Source organism: Tursiops truncatus, chromosome 14, assembly GCF_011762595.2.
Source record: "Tursiops truncatus isolate mTurTru1 chromosome 14, mTurTru1.mat.Y, whole genome shotgun sequence".
NCBI classification, from domain to species: Eukaryota; Metazoa; Chordata; class Mammalia; order Artiodactyla; family Delphinidae; genus Tursiops; species Tursiops truncatus.
The window spans coordinates 11,404,676-11,419,321 of NC_047047.1; the positions used below are offsets into that span (position 1 = coordinate 11,404,676).

A 14,646-nucleotide genomic window follows, 5' to 3' on the forward strand; every position below is an offset into this window, starting at 1 on the left:
CTTGGATCTGAGTCACCTTCACGTGTCACCTGGAGCATTGCTCCCTGTTCTGTTCTTGGCCATTCTGCAGAGTCTACACAAAATACAGCAGACAGAGATCCTGTTAGAGCACAATCAGACCATGTCACATCTGTCCTCAGCACTGCCTCTGGGGCCAGGACAGCACCTGGCGTGCTGCAAAGGTTCAATATATGTATTGAGCGAACGAGTGAATGGATGGATGAATGAATAAGAGAAGTAATGAACGTTTGGAGGGAGATGAAGAGATAAATGAGACGGACATGGTTCTCTTGCCCTCAGGGACCCATAGTCTAGTCAGAAAGAAGGCTAATGATGCATTTATTTCCAGATTAGCTAAATGCTGAGATGGAAACAAAGAACCCGAAAAACCACTGTGACTGCGACCTTGAAGCTCCTAGAAGAACCCCAGCTTCATAACTTAGTGAGGATATAAACAGATATCCTCCAGGTATAGTTAGTGAGGATAGAAACGAACGGTATAAGAAACAGTTAAGAAACACATGGAAACATGCTACGCTGGTGTACGAAACTTACAAAATCAATGTGGATTTTACGTATCATTTTACATCTACAAAGTAAGAAAACAGAACCCTTCAGTGGTTGTGTTGCTGAGTTTGTTGTGAACTGCTCCCTCCCAGTGGCGATACACAGCCCTTTGAAGCAGCAATAGGATCACACAGAGCAAGGGTCAGAGTTCCTTTGCTTTCGGCTCACTCATCTCATTCCTGAAAATTTACTCCGGGGAGATAGTTAAAAAGTAACAAGGGTGATCTACAGCAAAGACCTTTACCATTGTGTTACCTGTAATAGCAAAATTGTATTTAGGAACAGCCCCGTTGTCCAGCAGTCAGTAAACTGTCCAGCAGTCAGTAAACGTGTCATTTTTTACATCCACACAATGGGATATTTCCTTGGCCACTAGCATTGGGAAGTTAATGCAGATACAGTGAAAATATTGACTGTATGAAGTGAAAAAAGAATATGAGGTGAGTCTGCTGTGATTGAACCTATCTTTGCCATATTACATAAAGGAAGGTAATATGAAAAAATGAAAAGCATTATGTTAGGAAATAAGATGATGGGTAGTTTCAGGGCACTCGTAGGAAAATGCTGTTTTCGGATGATGATTCTAAAAAGAGTGTGCAAGGTGCTGTGGAGCGGGAGAGACTGAAGTCTGATCTGAAGAACTGGCAAGTGAGAATGAAGAGGAACCAGGGAATCTGAGTGCGGTTCTTAAGGGAAATGAAACACAATGAATTATGTTCATCCAAAAAGAGAGGAAGGGATGTTTCCCAAGTTGATTTGCTGCTTCTTGTTTAAGAGGCTAACCAGGTGGTGGAGGGAGTGATAGAAATGGGGTAGTTGAAAACGGGGCTGGCTTTTAGGAAAGATGAATCGTTAAATTAATTTGCCGTACAGCAGAAATTAACACAACATTGTAAATCAACTATACTTCAATTAAAAATATATTGGAGGGCTTCCCTGGTGGCACAGTGGTTGAGAGTCTGCCTGCCGATGCAGGGGACACGGGTTCGTGCCCCGGTCCGGGAGGATCCCACGTGCCGTGGAGCGGCTGGGCCCGTGAGCCATGGCCGCTGAGCCTGCGCGCCCGGAGCCTGTGCTCCGCAACGGGAGAGGCCACAACAGTGAGAGGCCCGCATACCGCAAAAAAAAAAAAAAATTTCTACTGAAAGCATGAGACCCAAGTAGAAATGAGCTGTGAATCTAAAGTGTAGGGGAGTGACTTCCCTGGTGGTCCAGTGGCTAAGACTCCGCACTCCCAATGCAAGGGGGCTCCAGTTTGATCCCTGTTCAGGGAACTAGATCCCGCATGCCACAATTAAGAGTCCACATGCCGCAACTAAAGATCCTGCACGCTGCAACTAAAAGATCCTGCGCGTCTCAATGAAGATCCCGCATTGCCACAACTAAGACCTGACGCAGCCAAGTAAATAAATAAATATAAAAAAAAAAAAGTGTAGGTGGGAGGTCCTAGAACTAAAAAGTGAGTCCAGCAAGGTCGCAGGATATGAGATCAACACACAAAAATCAATTGCATTTCTACCTCTGTCACCTATTTATGCCTTGCTCTCCGCAATCTGGCCACATCCCATCTTGTACGCTCCAACCTTATTTTCTTTATGCAATTTCCTTACGGACTATTTCTTATTGAAAATTAATATCTCTAATGCTAGTAGATGGAAAAATAATGGGAAGAAAGTAAGGAGACAGGTACTTTTTAAAAATAAATTTATTTATTTTATTTATTATTTTTGGCTGCATTTGGTCTTCGTTGCTGCGCACAGGCTTTCTCTAGTTGCAGCGAGTGGGGCCTACTCTTTGTTGCAGTGCACGGGCTTCTCATTGTAGTGCCTTTTCCCATTGCAGAGCACGGGCTCTAGGCGTGTGGGCTCAGCAATTGTGGCTCATGGGCTCTAGGGCGCAGGCTCAGTAGTTGTGGCGCACAGGCTTAGTTGCTCCATGGCATGTGGGATCTTCCCAGACCAGGGCTCGAACCCATGTCCCCTGCATTGGCAGGCAGATTCTTAACCACTGCGCCACTAGGGAAGCCCTGTAACTTTTTTTTTAATAGGAGTATAATTGCTTTACAGTGTTAGTTTCTGCTGTACAATGAAGTGAATCAGCTATATGTATACATATATCCCCTCCTTCTTGGACCTCCCTCCTCCCCCCCACCCCATCCCACCCATCTAGGTCATCACAGAGCACCAAGCTGAGCTCCCTGTGCTATACAGCAGGTTGCCACTATCTATTTTATGCATGGTAATGTGTATATGTCAACCCTAAGCTCCCAATTCATTCCACCCGCCCCTTCCCCTCTGGGTCCACATGTCTGTTCTCTACGTCTGTGTTTCTATTCCTGCCCTGCAAATAGGTTCATCTGTACCATTTTTCTAGATTCCACATATACGCGTTAATATACGATATTTGTTTTTCTCTTTCTGACTTCACTCTGTATGACAGACTCTAGGTCCATCCACATCTCTACAAATGACCCAGTTTCATTTCCTTTTAAAAAGTATTATCATTAAAGAAAACCTAACATTAAAAGGACATGGAAAAGTTACCCGTAGCCTTACCCAGTTCCTAACATAATTATTTTTATTTTTTCATATTAGTTTCTTTTACATATGGGCAAAGACAGATTCAATCACGGTGAACTCATTTCATATCTTTTTCATTTCATACTAACAATGAACATGTGGAAGCCAAAGTTAAAAATACAATACCAGTTACAGTCACCCTAAAGAAAATGAGATGCTTAGGTATAAACTTACCAAAACACGTACAGGGCCTATCTGCTCAAAATTACAAAACAACTATGAAAGAAGTCAAGGAAGACCTAAATAAACAGGTAGACATATCATGTTCATGGATTGCAAGATTCAACACAGTAAAGATGTCACTTCACCCCAAATTGCTCTATAGGCTTTAGGTGATTGGTGTCAAGACCTCAGCAAGGTTCTTGTGTAAACGTAAAGCTTCTACTAAAATTCATATGGAAAGGCACAGGCCCTAGAATAGCTTACACAATATTGAAGAAGAAAAGTGGGAGGAAACACTGTCCCTGATCCCAAACTGTATTGTAGAGCTACAATAATCAGTACACTGTGGTATTCGTGGAGGGGATAGAAATATGAATCAGTGGGACAGAGATGTACCCACACATTTATGACCATCTGATTTTTGACAGAGGTGCAAAAGCAATTCAATAGAGGAAGGATAGAGTTTTCAACAAACGGTGGTGGAGCAGGTGGATAGCCACAGACCAAGAAAATGAACCTCAACATAAACCTCACCCCTTATACAGAACCGAACTCAAAATGGATTGTGGGCTGAAATGTAAAATATAAAGTTATTTTTCAGAAAAAAATAAGAGATAAAGCTAGGCAAAGAATTCTTAAACTTGATACTGAAAGTATAATCCATAATAGTAAAAACTGATCAGTTGAACCTTATCAAAATGAAAAACTTTTGTTCTGTAAAGGACCCAACCACGAGGATGAAAAGACAAGCTACAGACTGGGAGAAAATACTTCCAAGCCTTATATCTGACAAAGGACTCATATGTAGACTATACAAACAATATTCAAAACTCAACAGTTAAAAAAGGGGGGGGATCCAATTAGAAAATGGGCAAAAGACAATGAAAACATATTCCATTGAAAAGGTTCTACAGATGAAAAATAAGTAAATGAAAAGATTTTCAATATCATTAACCATGAGGGAAATGCAGATTAAAACCACAACGAGCTATCACTGCACTCCTAAAATGGCTAAAATAGGAAACGGTAACAACAGCAAATGCTGGCAAGGGTCAGGAGAAACTAGATCACCCTCCCAGTGCTAGTGGGGATTTAAATTGGTAGAGCCACTCTGGAAAACAGTCTGGCAAGTTCTTATAAAACTAAACCTGAAATTATATGACCCAGCAGCACCACACGTGTGGGCATTTGTCCAGAGAAATGAAAACTTACCTTCACAAAAAACTTGTACCTGGTTGTTCATAGCAGCTCTATTTGTAATAGCCCAAAATGGGAACAGCTCAACTGTCCTTCAACAAGTGAATGATTAAGCAAAGCGGGGTGAATTGATCCCATAGAATACTACCCAGTAATAAAAGAGAATGAACCGTTAATAAATACAACCCCTTGGAGGAATTTCCAGGGGAGTATCAGTGAAGAAAACAACTTCCAGGGATCACATATGTTGTAATTCTATTTATGTAACATTTTTGAAATGACAAAATTGTAGAAATGGAAAACGGATTAGCGGCTACCAGGGGTCGGGGAGTGGGGTGGGGGGAGGTACTCGTGGCTTTGAAAGGGCAATATGAGGATTCTGTGCAATAATGGAACTGTTCAGAATTGGAGAAGATATTTGCAAATCATATAAGGTACCTGTATCCAGGATATATAAAGACCTCTTATAACTCAGTAATAAAGACAAATAACCCATTAAGAAATGAGCAAAGAATCTAAATAGACCTTTCTCAAAACAAACAAATGACATAAATAGCCAATAAGCATGTGAAAACATGCTCAACATTCCAAGTCATTAGAGAAATGCAAATCAAAACCATAATAACATACCACCTCCCTCACAGCCACTAGGATGGCTATAGTTAAGGCAGAATACAACATGTGTTGGCAAGGATGTGAAGAAATGGAGCTCTTGCCGCCCTTTGCTTATGGGAATGTAAAACGGTACAGCTATTACCAAACTATTTTGGAAAACAGTTTGGTAGTTCCTTAAAAAGTTAAACAGTTACCATATGACCAACAATTCCACTCCTAGGTATATTTCCAAAAGAGTTGAAAACATGTCATATGTTTTCCTATGTTGAAAACATATGTTTTCCACATGAAAACTGCAGTACACATCTTCATAGCAGCATTATTCATGAGCCAAAGATATATGTATATGTATAACTGAATAACTTTGCTGTATACCTGAAACTAATACAACATTGTAGATCAACTATACTCTAATATAAAATTTTAAAAAAAGAGCCAAACAACAGTGGAAACAACCCAAATGTCCATCAATTGATTGGACAAAATGTGATCTATCCATACAATGCAATATTTAGTCATAGGAAGGTGGAATCGCATATTGACACATGCTATAACATGGGTGAAGCTTAAAACGCTGTGTTAATGAAAGAAGCCAGACCAGAAAGGGCCCCATATTGTGTGTTTCCATTTATATGAAGCATCTAGAATAGGCAAACCCATAGAGACAGAAAGTAGGTTAGTAGTCCTCAGGAGCTAGTGTGAGGAAGGAATGGGGAGTAACTGCTTGATGGGTGTGGGGTTTGGGGGGAGGTGAAGAAAATGTCCTAAAATTAGATTGTAGTGATGGTTGCAAACCTCTTGAATATGCTAAACACCATTGAATTTTACACTTTACAAGGGTGAATTTTGTAGGATATAAACAATATCTCAGAGCTGATGCATCATTTATCTAATATTGATGGACACTTTCTATTGGAGTAGAGTTGCTTTGCAATGTTGAGTTAGTTGCAGGTGTACAGCAAAGTGAGTCAGTTATACATATACATATATCCACTCTTTTTTTAGATTCTGTTCCCACATAGGGCATTACAGAGTATTGAGCAGAGTTCCCTGCGCTCTACAATAGGTCGTTATTATCTATTTTATATATAGCAGTGTGTATATGTCAATCCCAATCTCCCAATGTATCCCTCTCCCCGCCCTTTCACCCCTGGTAACCATAAGATTGTTTTCTACATCTGTGACTCTATTTCTCTTTTGTAAATAAGTTCATTTGTACCATTTTTTTAGATTCCACATGCAAGCGATATCATATGATATTTCTCTTTCTCTGAAGTAAGTCTGACTTCCTTCACTCAGTATGACAATCTCTAGGTTGAGGGACACTTTAAATGTATCCAGTTTTTTCTAATACAACGCTGCAGGAATGTTCTTGTACATTTGTCTTTCTGCCCTAACCACCTGATGTTTCTACTAGATATAGTGTTTCCAGTCGGTTTATTGGTCATAAGCAGCATACGGCCTTTACTGTGGTAGCCAGTGACCAAAAGTAGAGCGGCCTTTATTTATGGTGCTTAGACCCTTTGAATATCCATAAAAATGAAATTTCATGGAGCCTGCCATGACAGTGTTTACAATCCTACATGGAGAGAGGGTTGGATAACCCTTGGTGCTTTTGTGGGGAGAGGGGAGAGTGAGAGAGATGGAAGGAGGGAAAGGATGGAGAATGAAAAGCGAGTCGGCCAGTAACAGCCTCCTGTCGGTTTTTACCTGCTGTCAGAATTTCCTTTCTGGCTTTGCAGAGAGCTTTTCCTCTTGGAGTGAACTGGACTGATTATGGTTTGCTTTTGCCCTGTTAGGTGAAGGCATCCTCATCTCCTCGGACGCTGCGGAGCTGCTGGATTTCATAGACAACCAGGGCCAGGTGCACGTGATCCAGAAATACCTTGAGCGCCCCCTGCTGCTGGAGCCAGGCCATCGCAAGTTTGACATCCGGTAATGCTTCCGCGTCTGGAGTTTTTGTTTTACAAATCTGGAAAAAATGCAGTGGTGTGTGATGCGGAGGGTGACATGGATTATAGGGAAGTATTGGACTTCGTTTAATGTTCCCCAAGTTGAGTGCAGCTGAACAGAACCGAGCTTCTGTTTTTCTTTCACTCTTTCTCTTTCTAGAAAATGTTATTAAGATGATGAATTTTCTTTTTTTTAAGTATTCTCTTTAATGAAGATGACTTGTGGATCCAAAGAAAGGATATCAGTGTGTGGGGCTTGCTTTATGAAAGCAGCAGAGAGATATGCATAGAACACCTAATACAGCCACAGCAGATCAGGTGATCCTGCCAAAGAGCACGTCCTCACTTTATTATCCGTGTCCCACTTTTTAAGGTTTTCGTGAACACACCTCAGGGGTTTGGACTTTACCTTTGCGAGCAAAGGGCCTGCAAGGAGAAGGAGGTTGCATGGTGCTTTCAAAAGCTGAAAGCCCTGCCCCAGCTTGCCCTGAACCTTGCTGTCCTCTCCCCATCCAGGACTCTTAGTCACTTAGGTGCCTTCACGTTGACTTGCTGCTTCTCGAACACCAGTGCTGTCAGATCAGCTTCAGCAGAAAGTCTTCTTAAGATAACTAAAAGAGCAAACATGGCAACTGGAGGTTTCATAGATTAACTGTAAAAACCAAGCCACTCAGATCTCTTCGAAATGCTGTATCTTTTGAATGGACCAAAGTCTCCTTGTCAGTTACGGTGAAATGTTTTCTTTGCCTCATCATGGTGGTAATCCACTGTCTTGGCTAACTGGCATGACTTGCCTTGTATATATATTTTTTATTAATTTTTTCTGGAGTATAGTTGCTTTACAATGTTGTTACGGCATGCCTCGTATAATTTTAGAACATACCTCCTTCCTCTGTTTCCTCCCAGAGAAATCAAGGTGTGGGGATGATCTATATAATATGCAGAAACTTTGGGTAACTTGAATATTTTATTGACTTGCAGAAGCTGGGTCTTGGTGGATCATCAATATAATATCTACCTCTATAGAGAGGGTGTACTTCGGACTGCTTCAGAACCGTATCATGTGGATAATTTCCAAGATAAGACTTGCCATTTGACTAATCACTGCATTCAAAAGGAGTACTCAAAGAACTATGGGAAGTATGAAGAAGGGAACGAAATGTTCTTTGAGGAGTTCAATCGGTACCTAACAAGTGCTTTGAACATCACCCTGGAAAGTAGTATCTTACTACAAATCAAACATATAATAAGGTAACTTATTCCTATCTCTTTCGGTTAAATGTGTCTTAAAGGAGCTTTGGGAGTTTGTGCCTTTCAAGGAATGATTCCATTTACATTGTCTAAGAACAAAAATTATTTGTTATATCCCTTTATTATCCTTTTAATATCTATAGGATCTGTAATGCTGTCACTTTTTTTTAATCCTTACGTTGGTAATTACCTCATGTTGGTAGTTTATATCTTCTGTCTTTCACTTGGACAGATTGGTTAGAGGCTTATCAGTTTTATTCATCTCTTGTAAAAGTCAGCTTTTGGCTTTATAGATTTTCTTTGTTGTTTCTGTTTTCAGTTTCTTTGATTTCTGTTCTTAATTATTTTCATCCTTCCGCTTTTGGGAGGTTTGATTTGCTTTTCTTTTTCTAGTTTCCTTAAAGTGCAAGGTTAGATCATTGATTGGAGAGATTTATTTTTTTATAAAATATAAGCATTTAAGGCCATCAGTTTTCTTATAAGTACTCGTTCGCTGCATCCCACAGATTTTGCTATGTCATGTTTTTGTTTTCATTTTATTTTTATTTTTAAAAATTTTTGTTTATTTTTGGCTGCTTTGGGTCTTTGTTGCTACACATGGGCTTTCTCTAGTTGTGGCGAGTGGGGGCTACTCTTTTTTGTTTGTTTGTTTTGTTTTGTTTTGTTTTGTTTGTAGTATTTGGGCTTCTCACTGTTGCGGCCTCTCCCATTGCGGAGCACAGGCTCAGAGGCCATGGCTCGTGGGCCCAGCCGCTCTGCGGCATGTGGGATCTTCCCGGACCGGCGCACGAACCCGTGTCCCCTGCATCGGCAGGCGGACTCTCAACCACTGCGCCACCAGGGAAGCCCTTTTTTTTTTTTTTGTATTTTTGGGGGCTACTCTGTTGCGGTGAGCGGGCTTCTCATTGTGGTGGCTTCTCTTGTTGTGGAGCACAGACTCTAGGTGCGCAGGCTCAGTAGTTGCGGCTCTCAGGCTCAAGAGCGCAGGCTCAGTAGTTGGGGTGCGCGGGCTTAGTTGCTCTGCGGCATGTGAGATCTTCCCAGACCAGGGCTCGAGCCCATGTCCTCTGCATTGGCAGGTGGATTCTTAACCACCGCGCCACCAGGGAAGACTGTTTTCATTTTATTAAAATATTTTCTAGTTTCCCTTGTGACTTCATCTTTGACTGGTGTTATTTAGAAATTTTTGCTTAATCGCCAGATATTTGGGGATTTTCCAGGCATTTTAATTTCTTTATGGTCCAAGAAAATACTTTGTATGGTTTTACATCTTTAAAATTTGTTAAAGTTTGTTTCATGGCCCAGAATATGGTCCATCTTAGTGAATGTTCCACATGCACTAAAAATAATGTTTATTCTGCTATAGCTGGGCAGAGTGTTCTATAAATGTGCTTTAGGCAAAGGTGGTTGGTAGTGTTGTTCAAGTCTTTCGCATCCTCGATCATTTTCTGTTCTACTTGTCCTGTACATTATTGAAAGGTAAACTATTGACGTCTCCAAGTATAATTATGGATTTATCTATGTCTCCTTTTAGTTGTTTTTTTCTTTTTTAAATAAATGTATTTATTTATTTTTTGGCTGCATTGGGTCTGCTCTGCTGCACGTGGGCTTTCTGGAGTGGTGAGTGGGGGCTGCTCTTCGTTGCAGTGTGTGGGCTTCTCGTTACAGTGGTTTCTCTTGTCGTGGAGCACAGGCTCTAGGTGCACGGGCTTCGGTAGTTGTGGCACTCAGGCTCAGTAGTTGTGGTGCACGGGCTTAGTTGCTCCACAGCACGTGGGATCTTCCTGGACCAGGGCTCAAACCCATGTCCCCTGCCTTGGCAGGTGGATTTTTAACCACTGTGCCACCAGGGAAGTCCCTCCTTTTAGTTTTATTAGCTTTTTGCTTCGTACATTTTGAAGATCTGTTGTCAGGTGCATATGCATTTAGAATTGTTATCTCTTTGAGGGCAATTGACCTCTTTATCATTATGTAGTTTCTGTCTTTATCTCTGGTAATATTTCTTATTTTGAAGTCTATTTTGTCTGATATTAATACAGCCACTCCAGCTTTCTTTTGATTAATGGTATGTCTCTTTCCATCCCTCTACCCTTCTTCTCTGTTCTATTCTATGTTTAAAATGGGCTTTTGGTAGACATCATATCATTGGATTTTGTTTTCTTTTGTTTTTAATCCAATATATCATCTCTGGTTTTTTTTTAATTTAATTTTATTTATTTTTTTATACAGCAGGTTCTTATTAGTCATCAATTTTATACACGTCAATCCCAATTGCCCAATTCATCATCTGTTTTTTAATTGTTGTGTTTATACCATTTAAATTTAAAGTAATTACTGACTTGATGGGATTTATGTCTACCATTGTATTATTCATTGTCTGTCCCTTCTTTTTTGTTTGTTTGTTTTTCCTTTCCCTGTTTCCTGCCTTCTTTTGAATTATTTGAACTTTTTTAGAGTTCCATTTTAATTTTTCCACTGAGTATTTGGCTGTCTCTCTTTGTATTTTTGTTTGTCTGTTTTAGTGGTTACTCCAGGGTTTATTATACACATACTTAATATATGATAGATTGTCAGGTTGGATTAAAAAATAAAAAAAGACCAAACTATACGCTCTCTACAAGAAACGCACTTTAAATATAAAGGGAGAAAACTAAGCTTTTACATTTACCCAGATATTTGCAGTTTCCTTTGCTCTTCCTTCAGTCCTCAAGTTCCAAGTTTCATTTCCCTTCAGACTTCAGCATTTCTTCTAGAGCAGTTCTGCTGGTGATAAGTCCTCTTAATTTTCCGTCATCTGAGAATGTCTTTAGTTTACCTTATTCCTGAAGGATTTTTTTCACTGGAGTTACACAAATATAATGTCAAGCAAAAAATTACAAATTGGTCCTGTTCATATAAATTGAAAAACAAGCAAAACTAAGTAATATGTTATTTGGAGGAATGTACACATGTGGTAAAAATCTAGAGAGAAACAAAGTAATGATAAACACAAAATTCAAAACAGTGGTTAACTCTGGAGGGGAAGCGGGAGGGACCCAAGGAGGGGGTTTAAAGGTATTGAATTGTAAGTATATGGGTAGTCATTAGTGCTACATATATTTTAAAATCACAAGTCATTATTTTTGTTATTTGTATAGTTAATATCCTGTTAGATTCCCCCATACATTTTAACCCTTTATGACCCCAGGTCACTAGTACATATGACTGTCCTTTCCCCACTGCGTTTTGGTGTGCCTTTGTTATAAATCAGGTGGCCGTTTATGTGAGAGTCTGTTCCTGGGATCTCTGTTCTGTGCCGTGGTCTGTTTATCTGCCCTGTCGTTACCACCCTGTCATGATGACTGAGCCTTTTTCCTTAATGTATTCTTACACAGAGTCTAACAGAATAATTACGGGGCTCAGAGTTCCATCTCTTCAGGGATTATATGTGGTTAGAATTCTGACACCAGATAAGTCAAGTATACTGAAGAAAGAATTCATATTTTAGGCAGAAGGTTTATTTGATATTTGATATACCCCCTCCTCCTCATTGTTCTGTGCACTTCAGAGAGCGTTGCTACTTTGGTGCCATTAACGCTCCTCACGGCTCTCATGTTCCTTTTTTCCCCAGCTAGCTTCCCCCAAACTTCCCACTCCAGCTGAAAAAAAAGATGTACTATATAAAGTCTCTGATGATGAAAAGAAATGCTTTAAAGTGAATTATTAACTTGAACTCCCAGCAGATAAAACAATATTTCGTTTTGATTTGGTTCTTGCTTTCAGTTTTTCCTGTAAGTGTTGGAGTGTAATGTTTCTTTCCATTTTTATCCTTCAGTGTTGTTGGTTTTTTTTTTTTTTCATGAGCACCTATTAAATTAAAATTTTTTTCGAAATTATATTTTAAAGGGCATTTTAATAAAAACAAAAGTTAAGGGTATTCTCTCGTAGAATAGAGATGAAATATAGAAAAAAATGTGATGTGTGGCTTGCAGGTTAGGGATGAATGGGAAAAGAAATTTTTATTCCAATTGGTTCTTAAGTGACTAACTGTCCAAAGTGATTTTGAAAGGTTTAAACACATCTATAGAAAATTTTTCCTCTTCGAGGAAAAAAGGAGGAAACTGATGCTTGGGGTGGAGGGAGGTTGAGGGGAGCAAGAACCTGGTGCCAAGTTCACAGAAGCCTCAGTTCTTCTTTTAAAGTCATAAGCCAAAAGCTACTTATAAGGACACGTCTTTTTTCTTTTTGGCCATACGGCACGTGGGATCTTAGTTCCCCGACCAGGGATCAAACCCGCGCCCTCTGCATTGGAGGTGCGGAGTCTTAACCACTGAACCGCCAGCGAAGTCCACTTCTATTTCTTCTTCCCCTTCCTCTTCTTCTTCTTTTTTTTTTTTTTAGGACACATCTTTTTTCTTCTAAATATACAGCTGTGTAGAAGGATAGCTATCTCTGGTAATCTTAGAGTCATCATAACATATATTGCATTTACTAAGAGAAATATTTTGCCCCAACATCTAGTTGAGGGAAAAATCAGTGAAGAGAGCTTCATAAAACAGAAATGGCATAGGTTTTTTCTAGGATGGTTGTACTAGATAACAGTTCTTTATTATTCATAAACAATAGATTCATGATTATCGTAATTAATGATAAATTCATAAAATATGCTTACATTTATTAGATGCTTCCTAGCTACCAGAAGTCATGCCAAGTTCCTTATGTAATTATGTCATTGAACCATCTCAGCACTGGGAGTAAGTATTATTTTTACCCCAACTTTACGGACAATGAAGTCAACACTTGGCTTAAAGAGGTTAAAACATTGGTCCGAGCTTCTGGCTTCAGCAGCCTGACCTCAGGCATCATGTACTTTTCCATTATGTCTCTGAGATTCACTTTCAGCTTTTCTGCGTCACTAAAATCCTCCAATTTTTGCGAACAGTAGTTGATCCTAATATTAAATCCTATTCTGTATTTCAGTATCTTGTTTCATTATATAAAGCTTTAAAAGCAACTATTTGACACTTGAACTGGAGCTAGTGAAAGAAATGAATGGAGTCAGCATTCTTTTTGCAAATTCTGCTCATCACTAAATGGTGGTCCATTCTTTTAATATAGCAAAAATACGTAGAAATGTTTTGCTTATTATTATTATTTCTTTTTGGTTTGTTTTGCTTGTTATAAACAAATGTGGCAGCAGTCCACCTGTTGGAGGAGTCCACATTTGTAGTGACCACGGTGACTCGGCACTTGCTGGGAAAGCAGCCACTACTTGTAAGAACAAGAGTGATGGCAGAGTCTTCTAACAAATAACTCACATCATCTTGAATAATCTATTGGTAATGCATTTAAAAAAGAGAATTAAGCCAAAGCCGAATTTTCATCAGCCCATTCGACGTAAAACCATCCAAGCACCTCTCTCTCCCAGTGGTCCTTCTCCCTGGACCACCCCATCCTCAGTGAGCGCCCCCTCTGCCCTGCAGGAGCTGCCTCATGAGCGTGGAGCCCGCCATCAGCACCCGACACCTCCCTTACCAGAGCTTCCAGCTCTTCGGCTTCGACTTCATGGTGGATGAGGAGATGAAGGTCTGGCTCATTGAAGTCAACGGCGCCCCTGCTTGTGCTCAGTAAGCCCGAACACCACTGGGTTTTTGTCTGTTTGTTTGCTTTTATCTAAAATGAGGTTTAATGCATTTCATGCAGTTTGAAGTCCGTGCAGCAAAGGAGACTAGCACGATCTTTAATGCATTTAAAAATAAGGGCTTCCCTGGTGGCGCAGTGGTTGAGAGTCCGCCTGCCGGTGCAGGGGACACGGGTTCGTGCCCCGCTCCAGGAAGATCCCACACGCCGCGGAGCAACTAAGCCCGTGAGTCATGGCCGCTGAGCCTGCGCGTCCGGAGCCTGTGCTCCGCAACGGGAGAGGCCACAGCAGTGAGAGGCCCACGTACTGCAAAAAAAAAATTAATTAATTAATTAATTTAAAAAAATAATTAAATTAAAAACGTGGGGTGGGAGGCAAATACACAAAGTCCTAGTCTCCTTGAGTCCCTGGAAGAGAAGGATTTGGGTTAAAACGCGTGGGAAGTTAGTTCTGCAGGGGGAGTAGTCTGTCTTGGCAAGGTGGTGAGCTCCTGTTACCTGGGTGTCCAACCACTGACCCTTTGAGTGCCGTCAAGGAGGATGTACCAGCGACGGGAGGGCTTTGGGAGGACCCCGGCCAGCAGGGGGCTTTGCTGAGTCATTTCTTATCCCTTTTCCTCCCTGTATATGTTGAGCACTTAGCACCTGTGGGTGGTGGATGCCGTGAGAGTTCTAAACAAAGCTGGTAATACCAGCAGCGACCC

The 14,646-nt window shown here is 40.5% G+C and overlaps 1 protein-coding gene across 4 annotated transcripts in view; it reads left to right on the forward strand.

Annotated features, from left to right (window-relative positions):
* TTL (tubulin tyrosine ligase) overlaps positions 1–14,646 on the forward strand; it is a 37,366-nt gene that overhangs the window by 13,426 nt on the left and 9,294 nt on the right. For 3 of the 4 annotated variants that reach the window (XM_019931042.3, XM_073791143.1, XM_019931045.2), the window contains 3 exons: positions 6,920–7,055; positions 8,054–8,323; positions 13,786–13,929. In XM_019931042.3, coding sequence (XP_019786601.1) covers positions 6,920–7,055; positions 8,054–8,323; positions 13,786–13,929 — 550 coding nt within the window. Of the gene's footprint in view, positions 1–6,919; positions 7,056–8,053; positions 8,324–12,983; positions 13,057–13,785; positions 13,930–14,646 lie in introns of those variants that run through there. The other variant, XM_019931046.3, reaches the window with a different exon arrangement.